Raw genomic sequence first — 26,659 nt, 5'->3', positions numbered from 1 at the left:
GGAAGCAACGGTTGAGCAGCTGGGCGACGCGGTTGTTGGTGCAGGAGGTGTTTTGCCGGAAGCCGGAGAAACTCGAGGCCGGGCAGGCTACTAAGGTAGGTACGTACTGCCTTCCATGTGGGCGCTCGACTCCCCGACCCAGCGGGAGGAGCACAGGGCGACAGGCGTCACATGCTGAGCTCCTCGCTGCAGAAAGGCGGGCTGCCCGCCGTTTGGCGCCGGGCGACGGACCGCAGTGGCGGCCACCCGACCCCAGCGCTGGCGCGTGCAAACCGCTGCAAGCCCCCGCCGGGGTGCCGTGCGCTCGCTGGAGCAGCGCCCCCAAGCCCCCCAAGCCCCCCCCAAAACGCTCCTCAATCTCCGGTCGATCCCTGTAGCGGTGCTCACGGTGCCCACGGATCCCTGCCGCGCCACCCCGGAAACCCTGTGAGCGCCCGGCTATCTTGGGCCATGGCGTCGATTTACTTGGCTGCAAGCAACAATCCCATCATCCCCTGAGCGAGTGCACACGTCTTCCTTCTGTACATCACCTTGGCTCCCAACCTGCATCCGCTCACACGGTGCAGAGCCTACGCATTCCGCGGCGTTCCTTTTTCTACGGCATACATACTGCCCCCTCTCCTTTGTGTCTTTCTCGTTGCTGCAGAACCTAGTTACGATCCCGCAGCTCGCGGCGGCCTGGCGCGCCGGCGCTCCATGGCTCTGCCCGCTCTCTAGCACTCGCCGTGATGGAGCCCGTCGTCTACGATGAGACGCCTCTGGCCGAGTATCTCAAAGGTGCGCATGCGCCGTCCCCGCGCAGCCGGCAGCGGGCTTTATCGCTAACGTCGCTGCAGATGGAGGAGACGGGTCCGACGTCGACTGGGCGGCCGTCGACAGCTCCCCGCCGCGTCCGTCGTCGTCGCGATGCGGCTCCTCAATGTCCTCACCGCCCGCCAGCCCCTCGCCCTTCGCGCCCACCGGCCGCCCGCTCGTCAAGCCTCGCTTTCGCAGCGCAGCGCCGCCCGCGATACATTCTGCGATACCTGGCGCCTTGTCTACGGCATCGCGGTCTTCGACGTTGCGGACGCTCAGGCGAAACTGCTCTGTATGTTACACCCCCTCTTTCTGGGCCCGACACCGCCACCAAGCCCGAGAGGCGCTGACTCGTCGAGCAGGCTGCGGTAGTTGCAAGCATCGATCGCGCCGACAATGCCAAGTTCCTCGAGCAGTTTCGCTACACTATCGTCGCGTCCCAGCTGCTCAGCGGCCACTCCATCGTTAGCCACCGCGCCTCGATTGCCTCGAAACCTAGCGCCCTCACGACCGAGTCGAGCCAAGCGCTGCTATCGACTGAAGGCATCGCAGCGTCGATCCTTGGGGCTCTGGCCGTCGCTGTAGTTCTGAGCTGGCTCCGTGGCAGCACAAAATCCTACGTGACGCGGAAGCGACTGGCAGTGCTGGTGGCCCTGCTCGCAGCCTCGGGCTTTGTCGGACAGGTCTACATGAAGCGCCAGTGGCTGCGATACCGACGCGAACAATCCTTGTCGGAAATGGTCGCCTTTGTAGCAAACTCGCACGATTTTGACAGCGCAACCGAGGCAACCCTGTCGTTGGTACAGGAGGTGGAGTTGGTTTCGCGGGGATATCGAATGTTCGTGGCCGCTCGTCTTGTTCTCATGTCGCGCCACCATACTAACTTTGCGCAGCACGGCACCCCTGCCGCCCATCAGCCGCCTCGAGGACCGCAGCCAGAGCCGGAAATGCGTGCGGCTGCGACGTGCGCTCAGGAGCGCCTTGGGCGACTCCCTCAAGACATACAACCACATTTCATCCGTAGTGAGGGCATTCTCGGAGCAGACGGAGCTGGAAAAGTACTACGACATGTACGATGTCACCGACCTGGACATGTCCGACGCGCTCCAGGGCTTCAGCGAGGACGAGTTTGACGACCCTGAGTCGTTGCGCACGCTCAAAATCTTGGCCGCGCGCTTCCACACAACGCGAAAGATGCTTCTCTGCGCCCTGCTCGCGTTTGACGCCAATGGCGAGAGCACCGACTTGCTCCGGTGGAGCACGGCAGTCGAATCGCTCCGCAGCCTGAACAAGACGACCAAGGAGTCGTACCTCAAGATGCAGTCTATCCTGAGCGAAGAGGAGTGTGAGTCTGGCCCTGTCGATGACGCGTTGCAATCGAAACTGACTCATGATGCAGCTTTCCCTGTCCCAGCCACACCCAAGATACCCCTCACGCCAAACAGGGAACGCTGGCGCTCGCAGCTGCGCAAGCTCAACTCGCTGTCGACGGGAATCAGGGGCCTGCAGGCCAAACTTCATCTGCTACGGGAAGAGTCGGACCGGGCGCTAGATGACTCCAACGACGTGTCGGAGCTGGGGCCGAACCTCATGTCGCAGTACGAGTCTATCGGGGTAGACCTGAAGGACCTCATGGCGGCATGGGAAGAAGGCAAGACGGCGTTGGCACTCGGCATCGATAGGAACGAGAAGAGGCTCTCGTCGATGAGCACAGCCCTCTCGCCGACGACATCGCTCAGCGGGCTCACGACGGTGGGCGAGGGCGGCACGGCGGATGCGCTCAAGGCGCTGACGGGAGAGTCGCCGCCCAGCTCAGAGGCGCCGGAGCCCGATACGCCCGAGGTGTTCGAGGCGGTGGCACTTCCGCGGCCGCGTAGCCTGCTGACAAGAGAGGAGCGTATCGCCAAGATGAAGGACGAGCGGGAGCAGAAGGCCCTAGCCAGACAGCAGATGGACGCGACGAGGGGGATGTTGCGGGAGCTCGAGACGGTCATCAACCTACGGCCGAGAAACCGGGCCAGCACCCCGGCTCCAGGACGGGTGTCGATGTGAGAGTGTGGGCCGACCTACCTTGTACAAAACACCAACAGGCGTACGAGGATTCCGGGAGCTGTCCTGACTTTTTGTTTTGGGATATTCCAGCGTTTCTAAGGGGGTTACGCGGAGTTTTGCTCTTGAGGTGTTTCAGTGCGACGGGGCGTTTGACTGGCATTTGCCGTGTTGCAAGAGCATATACATACATTCACTCAGGTATACAATGTTTCATTGAGTTGTCGATAATTCCTCGGTACTGTAGAGAAGCAAGATTGAATGTCAGCTGTCGGGGGAGCCTCCTTTTGGAGGTTTCCGGTCCGCTCTCCATCCCCTTTCCGCGAGTTATGCTGCCAGCCGGAGCCTCCAGACTAGCCTGCCAGCACTTCCACGTTGGAGCCTGCGCCGCCAGAGCCAATCTGCCAGGTGAAGTGAGCTCCAGAGGATGAGCGGGGCGGACGGTGCGCCACCACCCAACGGTCGCGTCCGCCCACGTCTTCAGGTGCTGGCCGCCCCCGCCCCGCCCCTGTGCACACCTCACTGCACTGCCTGGGAGACACGTCTGGCAAGCCCCAATATTGCCGCTGGTCTCTGCCCCGCGCGTAAGGTTGGCGTCACAGGGAGCTCCCTGACCCCGCCGCGACGCGTCTGGCCGCCCACAGCTTCTCGTGCACGCGCGTTAAGTGCTTCTGAACTTTCTCTCCCTCCCGCACACTGCACGCACGCACCTGCACAAACACCACAGACACATCTCGGCTCATTGCCCAGCAACTCCTTCTCTCGTCAATCTCTGCGCGGTCACCTTCCTCCCGCCGTCACACATCTCCGCAAGAGACTGTCCCCTCCCTGTCTCTCGCACAGTCACCGCCCTTTCCCCTCACGCACCTTTTCTCTCCCCAAGGTTCGCGATGCCCTCCTCGCGTGGCCCACGGGCCCCAGGGCACAAACCGAGAGCTGACGACGGCAAAAAAGACACACAGACACAGACACAAACATGTTGGAGGCACGGCTTGAGCAGGCTAACATCCTGAAAAAGGTGCCTCCCCAATGCTTCACGATGCGTGCCCGACGCGACGCGACAGTTCCCTCGTGCTCCCCGTGCTGACCCGCGACAGGTGGTGGACGCCATCAAGGACCTCGTCCAGGACTGCAACTTTGACTGCAATGACTCGGGCATCGCGCTGCAGGCCATGGACAACTCGCACGTGGCGCTCGTGTCCATGATGCTCAAGGCCGAGGGCTTCTCGCCCTACCGATGCGACCGCAACATCGCCCTGGGCGTGAACCTGACGTCGCTGACCAAGGTGCTGCGGGCGGCCCAGAACGAGGACATCCTGACCCTCAAGGCCGAGGACGCGCCCGACGTCCTCAACCTCGTCTTTGAGAGCAGCGAGAACGACCGCATCAGCGAGTACGACCTCAAGCTCATGGACATTGACCAGGAGCACCTCGGCATCCCCCAGACCGAGTACGCGGCCACCATTGCCATGCCCGCGTCTGAGTTTCGGAGAATCTGCACCGATCTGGCCGCCATGTCCGAGTCGGGTGCGACACAACCCCCGTCCCCTAGCCCTCACTCATATGGAGTGAAAAGCTGACACTCTGGCAGTCAACATTGAGGCGTCCAAGGACGGCGTCAAGTTCTCGTGCAACGGCGACATCGGCAACGGCTCGGTGACGCTGCGCAGCCACACCAACGTCGAGAAGCCCGAGCTCAACGTCGACATTGAGCTGACGGAGCCCGTGACGCTCACCTTTTCGCTCAAGTACCTGGTCAACTTTTGCAAGGCGGCGGCCCTGTCCAACCAGGTCAAGATCTGCCTGTCGAGCGAGGTGCCGCTGCTGGTTGAGTACAACCTGTCGGGCAGCAGCTACCTTCGCTTCTACCTGGCCCCCAAGGTGAGTGACAACGGGCACTGCGAGACCATCACCGCATCGAAAGGTTAGATGCTGACTATAAACCCAGATTGGCGACGAGGACTAAATGCGAATTCACACGGCTTGTCGAGATTGTATACGGGGGACGAGCGTCACGGCGTTTGGGGTAGTTGGCAGTGCTACCTGAGGATCACGCGAGGACTGAGAGATGGATGGGGTCGACGCAGCACAGGGACATGGACGAGGCGACCATGTACGCACGCATCCGTGGATGAATCGGGGAGACGAGGCCCTCGACTTTGTTTGTAGGTAGAACGGAGGAGCCTGCCTGTGCTGCGGTGCGCCTGGTCGACGATAATGACTCAAAATGGCTTTCTTCTTTCGCTTTGAACTTCCATTTCAGTGCCGTGTATGCGAGGTGGACGCGGTAAGGCGCTCGATGGGGGACAAGCCGGCCCCTGAACGGCGGTGCCGTCCATGGTGACTCCATTCCATCGTATCGTGAGCTCTGGTGAGCGTCCAGATGATGAGGAGTGCCTGGAGCGTTCATGCCATGCGGCGATGCACGAGTATGCGATTCAAGCGGTGTCGCAGTGTAGTAGACATGACGAGGTCGATGGGCCCGGCACATGCATACTACATTTTGGCAGGGTGGTTCAGGCGATTCCCTGCATAGCTTTCACCTTGCGAATGCCGAGCCACATGACGGCTTCAATCTCGGCACTGCAGGGGCCTTCGCCAGGGCGGTGACGGCCAGCCTGGGTAGATGGCCCCCGCGGACGGCGGACCTCCGGAGCTGTCTCTACGGCGTAGCACGAGATGGGCCCCGTCCAGATGTTCCAATGTTCCGATGCTCCCATGTTTCCCAACATCGTCGTGTTGTCAAGCAACTCAGCGCAGTGCTGGTAGTCTAGGCTCCACGTATTCCAACGTCGTGTTGTCAAGCAAGTCGGCGCAGTGCTGGCGGTGTGGGCTGGCTCGAGCAGCAAGACACGGCCGCGCCGTGTCCATGATGCCCCTGCGAGCGCTTGAACGGCATGGATTCCAATCTTTTCGCGACCTCCGACTGATGAGCTCATGCCTATCCAGCCGGCCCATGATGCCTCTGCGAGCGCTTGAGCAGCATGAATTCAATCTCTCGTGACCTCCGACAGATCAGCTCATGCCTCCTAAACCGCGCTTTGAAAATCTGCGCCGCGACGGCCTCCTCCTATAAAGGCCCGGTCAGATCGCCGCCCCCAAGAGACGAGGAAGCAGAGATACCAACTCGCATTTTCTCGACACATCTCACAGCTACACAAAGCACCTATTAATACACGCTCCTCACCCCAAAACACAACAAGGAATTCCTCAGCCCTGCCCAACATGAAGGCCACTTTTGCTATTCTTGCTCTCGCTTGCGGCCTGGCCGCCGCCCAGCAGGTAACCGCAAACCACAAAACCATGATTGCCACTGCGCGCGTGGAAATCTCGAGTAAACATCGCTAACGATATGGGCCCTAGGCTACCACCAAGGAGGAGATTCGTGAGCTGGAGACGAGCAACCGGGAGGGGCACCTCTGCACCGTCGTGCGTAGCATCATCCTCACCATCAACATCATGGGCGGCCCGCGCAAGCGCCGGCGACCACTAGGAGTAATCACTGACTTGGCAAACGATGATTAGAATGACGATGGGGATAAGGCGCAGTGCCTGAATCTTCTTGGCTATACCCAAGAGAAGGTATGAGGCATTGACACATCGCTTATTTGTTTACCATTGTGGCTTTCCCCCATAGCTAACCAAATGAAAATAGGCCAATGAAGCAAGTCGAGCCCCAACTCTGTGCCATAGGCCATGGTGCCTCTATTGCACATTTCGTCCGCCCAGACGTATAAGCTAACCGCGCTTTCTTCAACGGCAGGTTTTTGGCACGGTCGATATCGACTCGGTATGCCCGGGAGGCTGGGTTAGTCCTTGTTCCAGGAAGTAGCTCTCTGTTTGAGTCAAAAAGCTAACGCGACAATCCCGTAGTGCGTCAACTGCGTGAAAAATGATCAGGTTCGTCGTCCTCATCCTCGTTCCTCGTCATCGTCGGACGGCGCTCCGACTTATCTCCCCGCGGGCCAACCAAAACCTCGCCCGCCTTCTGATTTCCTGACCTAGCTAACGGGGGAGAAACAACAACAGGGCATGTACCGCTACGAGTGCGAGGCGAATGACACTACAATTGCCCCGGAAATCCCCGCGGCTGAGCCCGCCCAGTTGCTAATGCGGTGGGCCGCTGGGTACTGCCACGAAAAGCATGGCCACAATATCACGGTCGCCGCGCAGTGCATCAATACTTACGACATCTGCCTCGAACCCGTCAAGGGGGAAGATCAGTCCGACGAGGGCTTTGAAAAGAAAGCCATAGAGGCCCTCAACAAGTGCCTGAAGGGCACCGGGTGAGTCCCGTCGTTACCATCGCTGCCTGCCCTTCAATGTTCCCTCATGCCCTCCCGGTCCCGATGGCTAGCTAGCTTGCCGCCCCTATCACTCCTTCGCTGCCTTTCCGGGCTGCAGCAACAACGAAAAAGAAGTCGAGGACGCTTTTGCTGATATGCGCGGCCGCCGCCTACCACAGATACGAATTTTGAAGCCTGTCTCGGAAACGACGAGCCCCTTGCTGCTCTGGGCCTCGTACAGGCCCTCGCCGCTGCCATCGAGAGACTGGGTACTCCACGGCAGAGCAATGTTCTGAACGGCTCGAGGACTATTGTCAAAGAAAAGAAGCTCTAGGGGATAGTGTGCGTCGATAGCAGTAGGCACTGGTTAAGCATTCTCGTCTGAGCGGTAGTTAAATGCGGGCCTGCCAACGGGGGCCACGACCTCGGATTATTCTCATTTCAATACTACTTTGTCTTGTCTCGACTCCGGCGGACTCCCTGCTCTCAACCGTGCTATGAATCTGCGGGGGTCACTGGGATATGAATTAGCCTCACCCAGTGCACGCCTGCGCGCCATGGGAGCCCGATGAGCCGGTCCCTGAACGGGCTGGGGCACTGTCTTTAGCTGTCATGGCTCATGAGGTCTGACATGCTGGCGTCGAGGCTCTAGAGGGCACCTGCAGCAGCAACCGAAGCCATCGTGGGAGGCCAGTTCCGGCCCTCTCGCGGCATGTCATATTTGCCTCTTTTGGCGGCCTTGGCACCTATAGTGGTATCCGATTAGAAAACAGGTGAAGTCCAAATAGCACGTCTTATTCGCTATAGCCTCCACGCCTTTCATGTCGCGTGCCTGTCGAGAGTGAGGGTGGAGGCGGCCATCGAATGCGGCGATGTCCGGTAAGCGATTGAGGCAGTGTCGCAGTGTTCTAGATGGACCAGAAGATGATGGGCCGGAAGTCTAAAATACCCGGCGCCGCAGGTGACCTGACCTGGGGCGGCGTGGGTAGGCGTGAGCAACGCCGTAGGGCTCTAAGCGACGCCGATTGAGTGCCCATATTTGGTGTTTTCCCTCCGCCGGGGGGGGGCCATTCATTTGCAAGGAGCTTTTTTTACCTTCCACGGGGCCTTGTCCTGCGGCGGCGAGCTTTCCTTGCGTCGCACGCACCTTCTGTAACACTACATCATCGAGCCCCGTTGGGACATGAACACCATCGCGAAAGGCTTCACTTCGGCAGGAGATGTCTGGCAGCAAAGGAATCTCATCACTCCATGTGGTCAGTCAGTAGCCGTACGTAGGGTACGTCAAGATAATCCCGAAACCTTAATGAATGGAAATCAATCCGCAAAGCTGGCAGTTGCGCTCGCATCACCAACATGAAGTGTCTTGCCATCACTATACTCTATATGCGCTGCAAGAAATGCATGAAGACCGAGGATGTCCGCTATATTCGCTCAAGGGCAACATCAGACGATCGCTACGGGGTGCACGACTCTGCATTACGGATACCGAGCATGTAACGGGTTCAATCTCGGCACCGGGGGAGCTGGCGAGGCGGTGACGGGGCCAGCCTGTGTAAATGGCCCCGCGGATTACGGACCCTCGGAGCTGCCGCCAACGACGCATGACGAGACGACCCCATCCCAAATTCCCATGGAATGTTCCAAAACTTCCAATGCTCACAACGCGGTGTGTGGCAAGTCGGCGCAGGCTGGCGGTCTGGAGTGGCTCGCGCAGCAGCGAAGTTACGGCCATGCCGGCCCGTGATGCTTCTGCGAAACGTTCGAGTGCGCAGGAATCAAGAATCAAACCCTCTCGCCATGTCCGGTCGGTCAGCGCATACCTCCCCAACAGGCTTTTGAACCTGCGCCGCGACGGCCTCCTATAAAGGTTGGGTCAGATCGCCGACACCAGAGACGATGAAACCAGACAACACTCACATCTTCTCAACACATTATCACAGCCGCAACGAGCTACAACACTCAACACAAACACGCAAACACAAATATATTCACAATCCCAACTCCAACAAATAATTTACCAACTTTGCCCAACATGAAGGCCTCTATTGCTACTCTTGCTCTCGCCTGCGGACTGGTCTCCGCTCGTCGGGTAACTAAACACCTTTCCTAATGCTAATGCAATGTAGACCCAAGAATAGTCGCTGACCGAGCCTAGGACCCTACTCCAGATGAGATTGGAGCCCTGGAGACTAGCGGCAAGGAGGCGCATTCCTGCTTCGTCGTACGTCTCACTATTATTGCGCCCGCTTACAGCGGGCTACAACTAGCAAGATATACTAATACAGCAACTATGACTAGGGCAATAACCCCTCTAAGATGCGCTGCCTGCTTATTCCTGGCTATGATCAAAATACGGTATGAGGGATTGATACACTCCTTATGGATCTACTTCGGCTTTTCATAGCTAACTAAGTTAAAACAGGTAGATAATGCAAGTCAAACCCCGAGCTTACGACACAGGCGATAGTGCACTAGTGCAGACCCGGCTACCTGGACATTACATATAGCTAACCGTGCTTCATGACTATAGTCTTTTGGCAAGATGGGTATCAACACGATATGCGAGGACATGGACCGTGTCAGTAACTTTCGTACGGAAGAGCTCTGTGTCAAACGCTAACGCGCAATAAATAGTGCATTGGCTGCGTAGAGGAGGATAGCAAGGTTCGTCTTCCTTGCCGTCGTCGTCATCAGAGAGCCCCCTGCTATGCGGATGGCCCAAAACACCGCCGCCTCGATTGAACTAACCGGGAGTACAGGGCTGTTACGCGTGCGATTTGAAAGTCGGGAATGAGCTCCCGACCTTGCCCAAGCCCTCTGGCATGCAGCGGGTAATTTCCGAGGGAATCCAGTACTGTCACGAGCAATTTCCCCGCCGGGTGTTTCTTGAGGACTGCGTTGATGCTTACCTTCGCTACATCCGCTTCAAGGGCGAGCCTAAGTTCAAGAACGCAGCGAAGATCGACAAGTATTTTGACGAGATTTCGTCGGCCGCCAAGCGGGTCGCGGAGCGCGAAATGTAAGTCGTCGCCTCGATGCCCCCATAAAGTGTGCCCCCTTTGCTGCTTTCCACGATGCCGCAGCAAAAGCATCGAGGATATAATTGCTGATGCGCCGCCGCTCTAGCAAAAACAACTATGGTGTCGGCCCGAAGCACGCAGGCGCCTCTCGCCGCTAACCTCAACGTCCTCTCCGACAGAAGACAACCTGAGTGATTCAACATGACTCGGGTGGGACTGCTATTGAGGAAGCTCTGGAGAGAGTAACCCTCGCATCGATCTTATAGACATTAGTTGCGAATTCCTGTCTGAGCCTTAATCACGGGCCTGCCAAAAAAGAGGGGGGGGGGGGGGGGGGGGGGGGGGTCCGCGGTCTCAGATTCTATTTACCATTGAATTTCACTTTACTTTGTTCGCCTCGACTCAAGCTCCATGCTCTGTGCTGGTAACAGCCGTGCATGTAGTCGGTAGCATGGCGTCCAAGCAGTATACGCCTGCCAAGGCATTGAGTGAGTGATTGAGACTCCATCTTTCATTGTAAGTGTCGCGAGCTTTATGGTGACTGATTTGTGCGCCAGTGAAATGCCCAGTGCCATGACATTGACGACGCCTTGGCTGTCCTTGAGTAGCTGGGCGTGGCGTCCACGCAAGGCTCCTAGTGAAGGCACTTGAACTTTCCCGCAGCATGAAAAGCCACGACATAGTAGCGATGGTACTAGAGTTCCTTTATGTAATCGACTGAGACGCATGACTGGACTAACGTAAGTTGTAATTGCACTGCGCCAAGCCGTCGTGGCACAGTCGACGTTGAGCCGGGCACCAGTCAAGCGACTGTCTGCATGTGGCTTACGGGCCGCTCTCCTGGGCGCGCGATTGGAGCCTGTTAAGCAGCTCTCCGTCTGTTGTGAGGTCTGGTAGGTAGGCACTTAAACTGGCGTTGTTTCTCTACACAGAAGACTGGTTGCAGCGCCGCCGAAGCCATCAGCTCCTCTCAATAGGGTATCGACAGGGCCACGCACCTGAAATCCTTGGTGACCACAAATTGCAACGTTCAGTTGTCAAGGTCGCCCGCGGCCTGATATGAGGGGTACCAAGCGCTTGACGCCGAGTTCGAAGAGCCTCTTGGGCCGAAAGCATTCCGCCGGGGAGCAGCCAACGCGGCCAAAAGAACGGAAGGCCGAACGACAGATAGCTAGGGACGTGCAATTCGAATTACTGTGAAGAATGCACATGTTTCTACAGTGACTGCCCATCGTATTGCGCAATATCTGTTTGGAAATATCGGCTCGGAGCACGACTCACAGATCCCCAGCCAATCACTTGCAGACATTGAAGAAGCGTTGATGAGATTTGTGTCGGGTTTCATGTTAATGTGTAGCGACAGTACATGTACGGTTCGTTCGAAACGTCACCGATCATCTGCTAAGAGTGATACCTGCCACAGCGCGGACACCGGTCATCCTTTTGACGCTGCTCTTCCTCCTCTTGCTCATCCTCTTGCTCATCCTCTTGCTCATCCTCGGCCTGAGCTTCCTGTTCGCCAGCATTCTGCTGTTAAACCTCCTCTAGTTCTTGCACCTCAGCATGGATGCTTTCCTGGGGTGCGGCCTCCTGAGCTGGCGACGTTTCCTGAGGAGCCGACTGCTCCTCCTGAGACTGCACGGCCTCACGATCTGTCGCCAGAGCCAACGCGTACTCTTTCCGCTCCGCAACGGCTGTAGTCTCCGTCACCGCTTCTGTAGCCTCCGCGTCTGGCTCTGTCGTCTCCGCCGCTGAATGCGACGCGGCGCCTCCGCCACCACCACCACTTGTATCCTCGACCGCAGTCTTCACGAGCGCCCCACCAGCCGCGCGCGTGTCGTGGAACATGGCCTTGAAGCACGCCATAGCCATGTTCTCGGTGAGAACCCACTCGTGCTTGCGCCCAGGCTCTCGAGCGTTCCGCTGCATGAGCTCGTCGTCGGCTTTGCGGACCATGCGCATCGCCAGGTAGTCCACGTCGCGCGAGTTGCCCCAGCGCTCAAACAAGGTGAGGATCGCCATGGCCTTTTGGAATCTCGCCTTGGCGGCGTCCGAGGCGGAAAAGGGGGTTTCTCCGCCAGGCTCGATGGTCTGGATCTTCTGATGTAGCAGCATCAGACACTCGCGCGGCGAGAGGTTGTTGAAAGTGATGCGGTCCTGGAAGGATGTGGAGAGCTCCGGCCGTTCCCGCAACAGATCGTCGAGGGGTTCCTTGGGCCCAGTGAGGATGACGGCCATTCTCCCGGAGTAGGTGCGGAGGAAAGAGGTGAGTTCGTCGAGGGCCTCTCCTGAAAACCCGCCCTTGGAGAGCCGATGGAGGTCTTGGATGACAAGGACCTTCCCGACGCCTCGATCCAGTTGGGTGCGAGTCGTTGGGGTAGTGTGACCGACGTGCTGCCCGATGAAAGCCACAGCCGAACATTTGACGACTTGGTCGGTGGGAAGGAGACCGAGATCGCGGAATAGCCGACCCATGTACATGGCCAGCGTATTTTTCCCAGTTCCAGGCGGGCCTGTGAAGACAAAGGTGCGGGGGATGTTTTGGCGGAGCTTGTCGCGGTTCACTTGGCCAGGCACTTGCGAGCCGGGGAGGAATGCCTCCAGCTGGTCAATGACTGCGTCCGAGACCCGGCCGGAGAGGGCTGCCCTGCAGTTGATGGGTGTTCCCGACGACGCCGCCCACTCACCGAGCCACGGGTCAAAGTCCTGAGGCTCAAGACGCCCGTCAAACACCTGGTTGACGGGGTTGCTTTTCATCTGCCGCTCCTGGTTGCGCAGCACCGCCTCCGACACAAGCGTCTTGACCGCCCGTGCATTGCTGAAGTTGTGGGCGTTTCTGTACCTCGAAAGCATGTCGATAGCAGAGTTCAGTGCGTCTGGCTGGCATTTGATATGCCGATCCTTGAGGTCCCGTTCCAGGATCTGGCGAAGCTCGTCGTTGCTATAGTCGGCGAAGCGGAACGGCATGTCAGCCATGAACCGGCCAGACAGCCCGGGGTTTCCGTTATGGAACAGAGACTCCATCTTCTCCTCGTAGCCAAGCAGGATGACGCAGCGGTCGTCGCCTGGGTTGCCTTGGACCTCGGCAACAATGCTGTCGAGCACGGCCGTCTTGTACGAGTCGCGCGTGCTGGTGGGATCGCCGGGATCGAGCATGTAAGCTTCGTCGATGATCAAGACCTTTCCGATCGTCGAGGCGAGAATGGCTTTGGTGTTGGACTCTGACCTACCCACAGCGTCGCCGATGAAGTCGGCGGGGGTCTTGACCACCACTGCGGTTGGTTCACGTAGAGTTCAAATGTTAGCTTTTCCTGTCTTCTTGGAGGTGTGTCCAGAGTAGAAAAGCAAGTTTTGCTTCACAACACCACCCCGGGTGTTGTTGAACGGATGAGGATTTTCTTGGAAGTCATTCTTGGAGTGACGTACCATCTCCCTTGCTCAAAAAGCCGAGGTCCGCCAATATCTTGCCGTACAGTTTGGCAACTGTAGTTTTTCCTGTTCCAGGCGAGCCGACAAACACACGATTCAAGGAGTGGGCATGGGGCCGATCGCCGTTGAGCTCCCGCTGATAGTTGGTCTCGATGATCTGGAACATGATACGCACCGATCGCTTGACCTCGCTCAAGCCGATCAGCGACTTCAGCTTAGCCCACGCCTTGCTGTTGGCCTTGACATGAACCGGCCTAGGCCCAAGGATATCCTCTTTGGTGAAATGAAGCCGTGCTTTCCTTGACGGATGCTCAAGCTGCCCGATTCGGTTGGCTTGGCGCTGGCAGATTCTCTGGAACTAGTTCTGGACGGTCCGAGCATTGCCAAATCCGCGCCTGTCGCGACCTTGGGAGATTCGGCGGATGGCCGCGCGCAAGTACACCCCTCCCTGGGATTGACCTTCAACCTCCACGGCGTTTGGGAACCGCTTTCGGAACAGGGACAGCATGATGTCGTACAGCTGGTCGTCGGTGAAATCCGCAAAGTCCAGTACTAATGGGATTCGGCTGCCGAGACCTTCGTTGTACGCGAAAAAGGGATCAAAGTCGTTCTTGTAGCCGGCAAAGATGACGACCCATTTTCCAGCATGTTTCTCCATCTCGGCGAGAATGATATCCAGCACTTGCTTTCCAGAGCTACCCGAGTGAGGTGCGACGAGCTGATAGGCCTCGTCCACGAACAGTACACCTCCCTTCTTTGGGGTAAAGATCTGGATTGCGGCGTTGGGGCCGCGCGACGCCAGCTTGCCTCCCGATGTTTCAACCACATGGCTCGTCTTCAACACACGCTTCGCATACAAGAACTCGGCGTAGAGCCTCGCAACGGTTGTCTTTCCTGCAGGCCATGGTGAGGTCAGTATGGCCCACCAAACCGGAACGAATTTGATGACTGACCCGTTCCCGGATTCCCTTGGAACATGGCGTGGAATCTCTCGTGTGCTAAATTTACATCGAGGATCCTATTGTGGTCGATGTATAGCCCAAGCTCCCTGAAGTAGGCCTTTACTGTGCTGAGGCCAACCAGCATGTCGAGTTTTGCTGTGACTGTATTGCTCTTGTCCCCCACGCGCCAGTCATCTTCACTCTCCTCATCATCCGAGTCTGACGCAGATAGTGCCGAACTCAGGTCAAGGCTGGAATCGATGTCGTCCCCGTCCGAACCGTCTTTGTCTTCGCCGTCCTGCTGCCCATCCGGAGTGGGGGATCGTGATCCCGTTGGGGTTGGGGGCACGGAAGAGATCGGCAGCGTGTGTCTGCGCATAAGTAGGGACGGTCTGGGCTGCAGTAGAGAGGGTCTGGGCTGGAGCAGTCGGTTATCCGAGTTCGGATTGGTGCCGGCAACCTGCGGACCCAGGTCGACATCGTCGAAGCTGGCCCTCCACGCAGGAGGCGAACGATGAGCCATTGTGGTAAATATTTGAGGATATTTGGTTTGGTGGATATTGGTCTCATGTACTCCATAGGATTAGTAGATATGTGGGGATGGCTGACTCTTGAAGTCTTAGAGTGAAGCACATGTAGATGTGCGGGTTTCGGGGAGAGTGAGTGGTAGTTGGCAGCAGGCGCCGCCCGATCCGAGGCACTTTCAACGGTCATGTCTGTGTCGACAAATGATTGCACATGTAACATAAGCTGTCGGTAGTTTCAGCCTGCACCCAAATCCATTGGCGGAGAGGAATCCAACGAGTCACAACCGCGTTGTTCTGTATCGCCATCATCGTTTTTCTCCTCGCCGTCGGCGATCCCTCTCCTCGCTCGCCAACGGGCCCCCAGTTGACAGGTCCCCGCACCAGGCCTTGATGCTAATTCAACGTGGCTGACGCGTATCACATCCGCAGGTCGGTTCTTTTGCCATTCCTTCAGGGTCTGTCACACTGCATCTGACTGGGTCTTTGGAAAAGCTGCATCAGTACAACGCCGTGTCTGGTTTGACACAGCCAGTCGTCCGCGCTTATGCTGGGATGTGATGAAACTGGGCGACTCGCAGCAAACCCCGGAACTTGGAGAGCTGAGCGCCAGCTCCCCCGCCAGAGGAGTCCGGGGTCCCTCCCGTCATGGAATGCAGAGTGTCATCTGCCCGTCCAGCATTCAGCTTCCCCTGAACTGGCGACCAGCTGCACGAGCTGCACGTTCAACAGTAGGTCATAGTTGTGTTCCACACACTCAGAGTTTACTTAATAAAAGAGGTAATCGCTACACAAACGGGCTATATATATTATTACTACGATCAGTTAGAGACTAAAGCTTAGAGGGCTTAATTAGGGACACGCCGGCGAGTCGCTAGGATATAAGTTATCTCCCGCACCCAGCGCCACGTGAACCCTCCGCCACGCCCGGGCACGTGTGCCCAGCTCTTACATGCTGATTCTACCGCAACTCGAGCTGTTGTCGCTCCAGCCACGCCGACATCCCTGAAGGTCTGGTAGGAAGTACGAGCTGAAACGAAAGAAGCAAAGTTGGCTGGCTTATTTGGCGTAGCTGAGGATGATCATTATCCGGGAGCTAGGGATGCTATTGACTGTTAGGTGCAAAGCTTCAGCCCCTTGGACCACAGCGCTGAGCATCACAACCAACGTACATGGCATGATGCGATGAGACAGATGTTGAGGATATCAACAAATCCGAGAAGTCCGAAAGCATCATGGGCCCCGTGCGCGAACCAAGACAACAAGACATGTCCTGTCCCTTCAGGCCGGATAAATCACCTCACCGCAGGCGGCAAATCAATGACTGGCTGGGACGGTACGAACATGCAGGTGGAAGCCCAGGGTCAGAGGCGCCGTGGCATCTTCATCACAGCGTTTTGACTGCCGCATTTGAATCTTGATGGCGCGCGGCCCGCGCCGTGGTACGTTGGTGCTATATGTACTTCGTACGGTGCCTACCGAGATGCTGCCGAGACCCAGCCATTTCTGCCGATCGCGACGTTCAACGGCCTCGAAAACGATTGGTACAACTTGACGCACAAATGGGCGGGGAACGAGATCCGGTGCACCGCACAAGCCGCAGCGTGAAGCCAGGGCTGTGAGACTTGGTCACACCGGACTTCCTTCTGCATATGCATAAAGCATGCAAGTTGTGACGGGAAGGTCGAAGCCCGGCAGCCAGTTGACGACAGCTGAGCGTGCCTCAGTGACTCGACTTCAAATTCGGTACGGAGAAGTAGGTATTCGGAGTGTTGGACCCAAATTCTGGTAGGATCAATCCGGCTCGGCCCTGGACCCTACACGTATCCCACCCCAGCAACATCCCAGCAGCCGCTCAGCAACTCACGGGCGTGGGCTCGAGACATGCTTGTCAGTTGTTAGTTGTGATTGTGACTCCCCCGTTCAATGTTCTGTCTCGGTTCAGAAGATCCCAAAGTATCTGGACGCATGCTTCAGCTTGTCGAGCATGGCCAAGCCACCAGACAACATGAATCTCCGTTCATGCACGAACCAGACATCAGCACCCGAACGCGCTCTCCTTTGATAGCAGGGTCGCCCAACATGCCAGGCTGGCAGCTGTTTTCCTCAAGCAAGCGGCTAGGTCCCTCCTCCGCCGTACTCGACGACTGGTGTGAGGCTTGGGCAGCATGGGCGAAAGCCCATACGAGACTATTATTGTCATCGGTTCCCAATTTCAAGCGCAAGATATCGATTCGTCTGCCTTGAACAACAAAATCCCTGCCAACCCCCTCTCCCTCATCAGCTGTCCCCCAAGGCTTGTAGCAACACTCACTGCTAGGTTCGAGCGAGGCCACAGCCAACAACGACGATGGGTGACACCTCCGCTACCGATTGGGCTTCGGCAATCAGCTCCGTCATCGCCGCCACTATCAGCATCATCACCGTCACCACCGTCTACGTCGCTGCAAGACAGCTGCTTACGGAGCACCGCGCTTACCAGATGGGCTTATCTCAGGACACCCTAGGACCGTGGCATGACAAGGTCAAGAAGAAACAGCTACTTGGACTGGTGCGTGTAGCTTAAACGCTGGTTTGCTTCGGTCCTGCCAGTGACACTTACACACCCGGCAGCAACAAGAAATCAGCACGCCAACCATTACCCTGGCAATGCTCCTGAAGCGAGACTGGACACCAAATTTTGTCTTTCCCTCGAGCGCGCATTCTACCTCACCGCTGGGAGATGTCGACACGGAAAAGGCCCTGGCCAAGGCGGGCTGGGTCAACTTTGTCGAGGCGCTCGGTCCCCAGCCCTAACACGACAAGTTTTACCACATGAGCGCCCAGCCCACCTTGGTCAACGGAATCGTCCCCATGCGGTGGGCGGGCAAGGACCTAGTTGGGATCTGCGCCATGTTGGGATTCCAGTCATTCGAGCAGCGCCCTAGCTTCAAGGAGCCCATGAAGCTCCCCATGCAGTGGTCAGGCCCGCTGGGTTGGCTCCAGTTCCGCGAAGGTCTTAACGGCTGTGTTGTCGAGTTCCGGAGGAGGGCCGACATTGCTAACCAGCTTCCTCCGGAGCTGCATGAGTTCTACGGCACGCAGCCCTGGACCCCGGAACCTCACTGCCTGATTGCGCGGCTGTGGCGGTCCACCAACGGGTTCATGCTCGAGAAGCGCAGGGCCCTCTACCTCGGAGGCGTCGACAGCCGTGCCACCAAACGTGTCACGAAGCGCACCCCGAAGGAGCTGGAGAACAACAGTGAGAAAGAGTTTGATGATCTCATGGCCGAACCTCAAGAGGCTCGAAAAGTTAAAACGACAAAGGCCACGGGTTCCCCAGCAGCGGAGCCTGGGGCTACGGCCTTGCCTGTTCCGCTGGCCGACCTCGACCGCAGGAGAAGAGAGGACGATACGCTTTTTGACGAGTTGATGCAAACGTCTTCCCAAGAAGATGCCATGAAGACGCTACGGAATCCAAACCGTGCAAGATCGAAATCGCAAACAGACCCGGATCTCAGCATCGAAGGGCCCTTGAAGGATCTCCTCCAGAGAATGCGCGAAAAGGAACTCGGAAAGATGGAGCTCCTCACTCCGCAGCAAGGGCTGCTCTCGGTTGTGGTCCAGGGCGAGCTCGCTGACAGCCGTGGCCTAGACACGAGTTCCTGCCACGAATACGGCCGTGTCTTTGTCGAGCACTCGGAAGTCAATCGAGAGACGTTCCCGTACAGACTAGGCGACCTTTTCATGGGCCGGGAGCTCCTCGAGCTCATGAAGGAAGCAATGCAGCTCCTCAAGCCGGACGGCTTCTACTTCACGCCAACTAATTGGCTGGTCTCGGATGTCCACGAGGTGTATACCCATGTGGAAGCAGTATGCGACGACCCTGAGAAGGAAAACGGCATCTTCCCCAAGGAATCGGACCTAGCGGAGTGGCCAGACCCCCAAGAAGATGACACACTCCTGCGCCACGCCATGAAACTCTGTAACAACTTCCAGCACGTCAGAACGCACACGTATGCCTACTACACCGTCGGGGACATGATCGCCGTGGCCAAGGCATCACGGTCGCTCCGCAAGACCCCTGACCTCACTTGGGCCATGTTGATATCCCCTGATCTCTTTGGCGATCTGGCTAGAGCCTTTGGAGACCCCAAGAATTGGGATTTGTTGCAGGCAAAGGTAACCTGCCACAGCAATATCCTAGATTGCACCAAATTGATGAAGCGGTGCGGCATTTCAAGAAAGAAGGGTGCCAAGTACGCTACTGTGACCAGTAACACTGATGACAGTAGTACGACCCTCACCCCGGCCGATACCGACGAGATCATGGACTACGAGGTTCCCTTGTGCCCTGATCGTCAATTCAGTGGCCGCGAGGTTCTAGCGTCGTTTCTAGACGTCATGATAACGTACTTTTGGACGGACAAGAGTTGGAGCACAAATGTTGAGCTTTACGATCATGTGATTCCGCAAACGATAACCATGTGTTAGGGTGGTGGCTTATGGGGTTGGCGCGGTAAAGGAAGTCGGCGACTTGAAGAGGGATGGTTATCCTAGGTTATCCATCGCTCCAGTTCGTTCATACCGAATCTCGAGCAGAATCTCGAGGTTCATAGACCATCTTGCGCGGTCGGATGGCCGCCTGGCGCGGTGGCTGCTGCCGCGTCAAGCCACCTCGATCGCCTCTTGCAAGTCGTCCATTACTCCCGGTCAACACAAACAAGGTCCGATATACAGGCCGCTGTACGAGTTTTGAACCAATAATATACCCTGGGACTGCTACGGCCATGGATGGTACTTGGGCAGTCGAAGCAACTTACTCGGCTCGATGTGGTCCAGGATCATCAGCAAGCAAGTTAGCTTTGGCGACTAACTCGATGCCATCAGTCACATTTGGCATCCTCAAATATAACGTCCAGGTTACCATCGTAGCCCGTTGGCGGCCGACGGCAACTGCAGGCAACTTCACCGGCCTTGAGATGATCAGACCCTAGGAGAATTCCACTGGGATTTCTCCAGCCGTTCGGGAAGTTGGCGACAGAGCCCGGTTTGATGCAGGAGAAAGTACTCAGGACGACCTGATGGTCGTGGTTACTGACGGACAGTGGGTTGAGGTTGGAGACTGCAAGACGGCGGGGAGATGGGCTCGACAGCTGTAGTCGAGGGAGCCGCGGCGACCAATGTGACTGGAGAACGAATGAGAGAGCCCTCTTGAGTCTTGAGCGCGCTACAGAGATGCCTGGCTCACGTGCACCCGGTCGCGCGACCACCTAAACGGACGCCCGCATGGGGCGGCCACAGAGAGCCCCGGCCGCTGCCCATTCCCCATCCGCATCCACATCTTGATCCCCAATCCGTCCCCCCGGTCCCACGGACCAGGCACAGCCAGGCACCCAAGCCTGCCGGTCGGCCGCCCGCGCCGCGCCCTTTGCCGGCCGCCGGCGTTTCGTTGGCAGGGTTTTTTATTTCATTACCTTATCATTTCGCATCGCGCGGACGTCACTCGCGCCGTGCCGGTCGTCGCTGCGGATGCCGGCGGCACTGTCGCAAACCACATCCAGTGACTCGCTCTCACCTTTTTGCCTCCGCCGTCCGTCCGGACAGCGAGCCTTCATCTTTGCCGCTCATTCACTCACATTACTCACGCGCTCACTCATTCGCATCCGACCCGGCCGACCGATAGACCGATAGACTAGGCTGAGACAAGACGGCGACGACAACGACGACGGCAGTCCTCCTTCTCCCCTCCCCCTCCCCCTCCCCCGCGCGAACAGACTGGCAGCGCCCACGCCCCCCGGTCACATCCAACGCGCACCAACTACGAGTACGCGCGCATTCGCGATGTCGGCGAGCCCCTCCATACCCGCCACGCGGGTTCTCGCCGTCGCCAGCCATGTGCGTCTCCCCGTCCGCTCCGCCCTGCTGCCCGGGGTCTCCATGCTGACGTCGCACTCTGCATTCTGCAGGTAGTGTCAGGGTGAGTGATGATAGCCTCGGCCCCTTGTCCCGATGTCCATGCGCGCTCTCCACGGCGCATGCGACCGAGAGCGCCAGCTGTTGACGGCGTCGCCACGCTGCAGGTACGTCGGCAACAAGATCGCCGTCTTCGTCCTCCAGTCGCTGGGATGCGACGTCGCCGCCCTCAACACGGTGCAGTTCAGTGAGTTTCTTTCTCTTCGTCGCGGCTCCGGCATAGTACCCGCCGTTGCCGCCGCCGCCGCCCTGCCCCCCCGGTGGCTGGCGCATCCAAACAAGCACACTGCTGACAGCTACCACCACCACCACCACAAGGCAACCACACGGGATATCGGCAATGGACAGGCACAAAGGTCTCGGCCAAGGAAATCACCGACCTGTATGACGGGCTGCGGCAGTCGTACCTTGACGACTTCGACATGATGCTCTCGGGCTACATCCCCGGCGCCGAGGCCGTCGTCGCCGTCGGCAACATCGCCAAGGAGCTCAAGGTCAAGAACCGCGACGCGCCCGGCCGCTTCTTTTGGGTCCTCGACCCCGTCATGGGCGACAACGGCAAGATCTACGTCGCCGAGGACGTCGTCCCCGCGTACAAGTCCCTGCTGCCGTACGCGGACCTCATCTTGCCGAACCAGTTTGAGGCCGAGTACGACCCCCCTTTGCCCTGTGAGCACCATGATGATGATGACGTATGCTGACGCCCAGGCGCCAGACTCCTGTCCGAGGTTAAAATCACCGACATGGATAGCCTCTCGCGCGCCATCCAGGCCCTGCACGACAAGTACCACATCCCGCACGTCGTCATCACATCCGTGCGCCTCTCCGCGCCCGACCACCCGCCCGACCACCTCTGCGTCGTCGGCTCCAGCATGGACTCGCGCGGCCAGGCCCGCCTCTTCAAGATCGTCTTCCCCTCCATCGACTGCTACTTCTGCGGCACGGGCGACATGTTCGGCGCGCTCATCACGTCGCGCATGCGCGAGGCCGTCGCCACCGCCGCCGACGCCGACCTCGGCGCCCGCGCCAGCTGGCTCAGCGGCGACGACGTGCCCGCCCTGGAGCTGCCTCTCGCCCGCGCCACCGAAAAGGTACTCGCCAGCATGCACGAGGTGCTGTCCCGCACGCGCGACGGCATGCCCGCCGTGGTGGAGCGCACGCGCGCCGCCATGACGGACGGGGACCGCGCCGACGAGTCCAAGGCGCACTACGTCAAGACCAAGGCCGCGGAGCTGCAGCTGGTACGGAACCTCGACTGCCTGCGTGCGCCGGCCACGGAATTTAGAGCCAAGGCGATATAGACACCCGGCGGGCGGGGCGGCGGTCGGGTGGCGACGGCGGACCATATGTGTGAGCATTTGATAGCGATAGAGAAGAGACACAGACGCGCGTGTAGAAATTTTTTGCAAAAGAATTGCGATAGAAGTTTGCATCATATCTCTCTATTCATGCCGCGGCTTTACGCCAGCGAGACCGTTCCATTTCCCGTCATGCTCTTTGCAGGCGATTATTCCGTCCTAATCCAGGGTACCTGTTTGGCCCCAAAAGTTGATCACGCCGAGCCAATGCCCCTCCATCCAACATCCGTTGCCCATGGCATCGTCATGACAAAAGCAAAAATCTAAACCAACGCTCCTACTGATTCATCCCGCGCGCGCCCACGTGGACGAGACCACCAGACACCTGGTGACCTTATTGCTTGCCCGTGCTGCCGAAGCCGCCCGCGCCGCGGACGCTCTCCTCGAGCTCCTGCACCTCGACCACGTCGGGGGTGACGATGCGCTCGAGCACCAGCTGGGCGATGCGGTCGCCCTCCTTGATCTCGTAGTCGGCCTCGGCGTGGTTGAAGAGCAGCACTTTCACCTGCCCGCGGTAGTCGGCGTCGATGACGCCCGCGCCCGTGTCGATGAAGTGCTTGGACGCGAGGCCGGAGCGGGGGGCGATGCGGCCGTCTACCCAAAGGAAAACCAGTCAGTCAGTCGATCACATGCTAACTCACTCAGCCAGCATAACAATGGCTTTCTTGAAGGCAAGGCAAGGGGACAAAAGAGAAGACGGTAACGAACATGTGCCGGCGGGAACGGCGATGCTAATATCCGTGTCGACGAGGACCTTGCCCCGCGCAGGGACGACCGTGTCGCGCGCGGCGTACACGTCGTAACCTGCAGCGAAGGCACTGCCGCGGGTAGGCAGACGCGCCTTGTCGGAGAGCTTCTTGACCTGCAGGGCCGGCACCGCCGCGGCAGCAGCAGCGGGCGGCACGGGGGCGGACTCGACGGCCATGTCTGTGTCGTCGTCGGTTGCGGTCGTCTTGATGCGCTTGGCGGGCGGGGAGGAGATGGCGCTCGCGGTGGTGTCTGTGATGGTGGTGCCGTTGGACTCGGGGACGGTGGACATGCTTTGCTACTGCGCTGGATGTGAGGGTTTTGGGGGGTTGAGCGAGGAGGTGGCGAGCGCGTGGCAGAGGGTTGGGAAAGATAGCACAGGATTGAGGGCGGTGGCAGGACGGCAGGATGGCAGGGTCGGGTGAGACGCGTCGCGCGCGACGGACCACCCAGCGTTCTGGCGGGGCAGGAATGCGAGAAAACGCCCATGTCTCACGCATCCCGCCCACCCATTGGCCAATGGGCGGCGCCTCGCGGCACCAACCGCGTAAAGTGCCCAGACAGTGGATGGGCAGGCAAGCAGGCACACCCAAGCACAGCGCAGCAGGCCAACACTAGAGACAAGGGCCCGGGATGGCTGTCCACTGTCGCACACAGCGAAGGAACCAATTCACCTCGCGCGTAAGCCCGTGCCCGGCCGGGCCCAGGCCCATCATGACGAAATGCCCATGGCGATTGCCATGCTCGCACCAAGACGCTCGCAGGCAGGCAGCGAGCGTCCAATTGATTGATTGATGGATTCGTGGTGCCGAATGCGGCGCCGCGCAGGGCGTTTGCAGAGGAGCGGAGCCACATCGCGCAATTGGTAGCGCGGCAGCTCAAGTGCCGAACCTCTGTGGACAGTGGAGCAGAGCCGCAATCGCCATTCACTGCCGCTATTACTAGTATTTCGTATGCCAAGTCTACCGTCGCCAGTGGATATACGTAGTCGCATTATCTTGCTACGTGATCGATCGCATTCGCACTTACCACTACCGGAGGCTGACGCAATACCTTTACTCGTACACGATGGTGGTGGTGGGGGCCTGGCCCGCTCAATCCTCCAGCTCGCGGCCGAAATCGACGAGCCGCAGCTTCGTTGCGTCCTTGGGATGGAACTGCGCCACCCGCGACCGCACCAGGAACCGCGCCGCTGCCGACTCGCGCCCGAGCTGCACGTACGACGCCGAGTTGTCGCCCTTGGCCTCGGCCAGCGCGTTGAGCAGCTCCTCGGTGAGCGCCCGCATCTCCCTCCCCGCCGCCGTGACCTCGTCCTCGCCACCCGCTGCTGTCGTGCCGTCTCCATCACCTCCCCCTGCGCCCCAAATGTCGTCGATGCGACGCTGCCGCTTGTCCTCGTTTGCCTTGGCACCCTCCTTGACGCGCTTGAGCTTGCCCGCGGCATTGAACCCCGCGGCGAGGTCGTCCGAGTCAATGTCCATGAGATCGCCCACGACGGGCCCGCCGAGCTCTTCGGCCGCTAGCATGGCCGCGAGGCGGTTGTCGATGAAACCCAGCAGCGACTTCATGAGTTTCTTGGTCCCCGCGTCGTAGCGCCTCTTCTTGGCCTCGAGCTCCGCCATCCTCTTCTTGGCGCCATCCTCGGGCCGCCCAGCAGCTCCCGAGTCGATCTCGTGCCGCAGCGTCTGGATGCGCGCCTCGAGCGCCCCCGTCAGGAGCTGCTGGTCCCGCAAGCCCGCCCGGTTCGTCTCCAGCTGCTTGCGCACGCGGTCCGTCTCGGAGCCCTGCGCGGCGAGGTAGGCCTTGGACTCTACAATGGTCCGGTGCGTCTTCCGCAGCGCCACCAGGGCGGGGAGGACTGACCCCGGGGAGGGGAGGAAGGGCTCGGAGTTGGTCACCTCCTCAAGTGCCGACTTGAGCACGCTGGCCTGCGCGTGGGGCGAGAGCAGAGCCGTGTCATCGTGCTTGGAGCGTAGCTGTCACGAACGCAACTCTTTGTCAACCTCTTTGTGCGTCGGTCGCGGTAGGGGGGCTGGCAGGGAACGCACCTTGTTGAGCGTCGTCTCGTGCTCCTTGACCTTGCGCTGCAGCTCCTTGAGCGTGTATTCCAAGCTTGCGGCATAATCTTGCGCCTCCGCGCTGCGCGCCCTGCCGTCCATGGCGCGTTTTGTGTATGCAGCAAGGGGGAGCCCACGATGGCCGACTGAGAGGGAGTCGGCGAGGAGCGCGCGCGCACTGGGCAGAGGGAGGCCCTCGTCGCGTCCTGTTTCAACGCGCGCGTCAAACTCGCCCGCAGTTCATGCGCGGACAGGGACGCCCAGCCGAGTGACCCGCTCGCTTTGCGTTAGCCCCGACAGACGGGCTATCTGTGCCTGGGGAGCAGGGTGATGGTTTGAGGTTTGCAGAACTGCCTGCGACATGCAAGCGGAAGGCAAAGCTGCTGCCAAGTTGCTAACAATGAGCGCCGGGTGTTGTGCTGTGTGGTTCCTGTCCTGCCTTGGCAGCCCGCGTAGTGTCTGACCCACCCGCCGACGGGCAGGTCCAGGCGCCGTGCTGTTTGTCATTTGCTTGCTTGCTTGCTTCCATACGAGCTGCGAGCTGCATTTTTGCGCACCTCTAGCCTCGACGCAAAGAAAGACTCAAAAGGGCGAGTCATTTCTCAGCCGCTGAACCACCGGCGTTTTATTACCAATTCATCACATTGCAGTCTGTCTGTAAGAAGGCATACACTGCCGGGATGATCCCAAGCTATGGCGAAGTGAGGTAGCGTAGCAGTCGGCCTAACCTGAGGCAGCGCTGGCAGGCGGCTCCCCCCAGCGCTTCGCCTCTCAGCGCTTGCTTGCGTCCTCTCGGCACTGTGGAGCGCACCTGCCTCTGCCCGGCGCTGGGGCCCCCTAACGCTTCTGCAGCCGAATGCACTGGAGCTCCATCCGTGACCCGCCTGGCCGCCTTCCGCACCTCCCGTCCCGTCCTGCCTCAGGCGCCACTGCTGAGCCGTGCTTCGCGCTGATGCAGGACACGGTGCGTCACCACAGTGCAAACTCGCCAACTTCAGCCAGCAATCCGCCGCGCCTGCAGGCCCCCACGTGATCCGCCGCACAGTGGGCATATCTCCTCGCCCACCCAACGCCTTCGTTTCGACGCAACCTCCACCAAACCTCATCTCCAAAACGCACCCGCGACGTGCCCTCCTGACCGACATCAACCCCCGTTGGCCACCAGGAAACCCCCATCTCGTCGCCTCCCCCTTCATTACCTTTGTGTCTCGTTTGAGCCCAACGCTCTTCTCTGCCCCCCAAAGCTCCTTCATCGCGCCGCGGCATCGTATCGTTCCCCCCCGCCCTCTTCGGACCTGTAGCAAACATCTGCAGGCTCGGCTCGGCGCCATTTCCCTGCGCCCATCGCCTCCGACTCTTCTTGTGTCCGGCAATCAGTTTCCAGCTGCAGGATCGGCCAGGCCTTCCCTTCCGCGACTTTTTTTTTTTACTTTTGACTTTCTACCCGCGTTCCTTGTGCCTGCCACAGCCGCCGTGGGGCATCTAGGCGGGCCGT

General features: G+C 59.0%; 10 protein-coding genes across 10 annotated transcripts; 8 read left to right on the top strand and 2 right to left on the bottom strand.

Moving 5' to 3' along the window:
* Positions 1-728: 728 nt before the first annotated feature.
* On the top strand, positions 729-2,847 carry PLICBS_007260 (uncharacterized protein; the record flags this gene model as incomplete). Its single annotated transcript, XM_065601142.1, has 6 exons — positions 729-777; positions 837-871; positions 994-1,087; positions 1,168-1,633; positions 1,689-2,140; positions 2,195-2,847. The coding sequence occupies 6 exons, from the start codon at positions 729-731 to the stop codon at positions 2,845-2,847; spliced, it is 1,749 nt and encodes a 582-aa protein (XP_065457214.1).
* Positions 2,848-3,820: 973 nt separating this feature from the next.
* On the top strand, positions 3,821-4,810 carry PLICBS_007259 (proliferating cell nuclear antigen; the record flags this gene model as incomplete). The annotated part of the gene is made up of 4 exons (XM_065601141.1): positions 3,821-3,862; positions 3,942-4,371; positions 4,436-4,725; positions 4,793-4,810. The coding sequence occupies 4 exons, from the start codon at positions 3,821-3,823 to the stop codon at positions 4,808-4,810; spliced, it is 780 nt and encodes a 259-aa protein (XP_065457213.1).
* A 1,259-nt stretch (positions 4,811-6,069) lies between these two features.
* Positions 6,070-6,369, top strand: PLICBS_007258 (uncharacterized protein; the record flags this gene model as incomplete). Its single annotated transcript, XM_065601140.1, has 2 exons — positions 6,070-6,126; positions 6,208-6,369. The coding sequence occupies 2 exons, from the start codon at positions 6,070-6,072 to the stop codon at positions 6,367-6,369; spliced, it is 219 nt and encodes a 72-aa protein (XP_065457212.1).
* Positions 6,370-6,540: 171 nt separating this feature from the next.
* On the top strand, positions 6,541-7,134 carry PLICBS_007257 (uncharacterized protein; the record flags this gene model as incomplete). Its single annotated transcript, XM_065601139.1, has 3 exons — positions 6,541-6,563; positions 6,745-6,751; positions 6,850-7,134. 3 exons carry the CDS (start codon positions 6,541-6,543, stop codon positions 7,132-7,134), a joined length of 315 nt encoding a protein of 104 aa, XP_065457211.1.
* A 2,031-nt stretch (positions 7,135-9,165) lies between these two features.
* On the top strand, positions 9,166-10,259 carry PLICBS_007256 (uncharacterized protein; the record flags this gene model as incomplete). Its single annotated transcript, XM_065601138.1, has 7 exons — positions 9,166-9,222; positions 9,289-9,354; positions 9,432-9,488; positions 9,664-9,711; positions 9,768-9,797; positions 9,893-10,152; positions 10,217-10,259. The coding sequence occupies 7 exons, from the start codon at positions 9,166-9,168 to the stop codon at positions 10,257-10,259; spliced, it is 561 nt and encodes a 186-aa protein (XP_065457210.1).
* A 1,427-nt stretch (positions 10,260-11,686) lies between these two features.
* On the bottom strand, positions 11,687-15,046 carry PLICBS_007255 (uncharacterized protein; the record flags this gene model as incomplete). The annotated part of the gene is made up of 4 exons (XM_065601137.1): positions 11,687-13,425; positions 13,580-13,855; positions 14,042-14,476; positions 14,536-15,046. The coding sequence occupies 4 exons, from the start codon at positions 15,044-15,046 to the stop codon at positions 11,687-11,689; spliced, it is 2,961 nt and encodes a 986-aa protein (XP_065457209.1).
* A 2,351-nt stretch (positions 15,047-17,397) lies between these two features.
* Positions 17,398-17,843, top strand: PLICBS_007254 (uncharacterized protein; the record flags this gene model as incomplete). Its single annotated transcript, XM_018320678.2, has 2 exons — positions 17,398-17,598; positions 17,661-17,843. The coding sequence occupies 2 exons, from the start codon at positions 17,398-17,400 to the stop codon at positions 17,841-17,843; spliced, it is 384 nt and encodes a 127-aa protein (XP_018180575.2).
* Positions 17,844-17,861: 18 nt separating this feature from the next.
* Positions 17,862-19,520, top strand: PLICBS_007253 (uncharacterized protein; the record flags this gene model as incomplete). The annotated part of the gene is made up of 1 exon (XM_018320677.2): positions 17,862-19,520. One exon carries the CDS (start codon positions 17,862-17,864, stop codon positions 19,518-19,520), a length of 1,659 nt encoding a protein of 552 aa, XP_018180574.2.
* A 1,350-nt stretch (positions 19,521-20,870) lies between these two features.
* Positions 20,871-22,303, top strand: PLICBS_007252 (putative pyridoxal kinase; the record flags this gene model as incomplete). The annotated part of the gene is made up of 5 exons (XM_065601136.1): positions 20,871-20,924; positions 20,996-21,006; positions 21,110-21,189; positions 21,351-21,651; positions 21,718-22,303. The coding sequence occupies 5 exons, from the start codon at positions 20,871-20,873 to the stop codon at positions 22,301-22,303; spliced, it is 1,032 nt and encodes a 343-aa protein (XP_065457208.1).
* Positions 22,304-24,201: 1,898 nt separating this feature from the next.
* Positions 24,202-25,266, bottom strand: PLICBS_007251 (uncharacterized protein; the record flags this gene model as incomplete). The annotated part of the gene is made up of 2 exons (XM_018320673.2): positions 24,202-25,083; positions 25,156-25,266. 2 exons carry the CDS (start codon positions 25,264-25,266, stop codon positions 24,202-24,204), a joined length of 993 nt encoding a protein of 330 aa, XP_018180570.1.
* Between the last annotated feature and the right edge of the window lie 1,393 nt (positions 25,267-26,659).

The sequence above is a fragment of the Purpureocillium lilacinum genome (assembly GCF_023168085.1).
Source record: "Purpureocillium lilacinum CBS 284.36 DNA, scaffold_5, whole genome shotgun sequence".
Classification (NCBI taxonomy): domain Eukaryota; kingdom Fungi; phylum Ascomycota; class Sordariomycetes; order Hypocreales; family Ophiocordycipitaceae; genus Purpureocillium; species Purpureocillium lilacinum.
The sequence above is the reverse complement of the archived record's forward strand: the minus strand, read 5'-3'. Positions and strand labels throughout refer to the sequence as shown.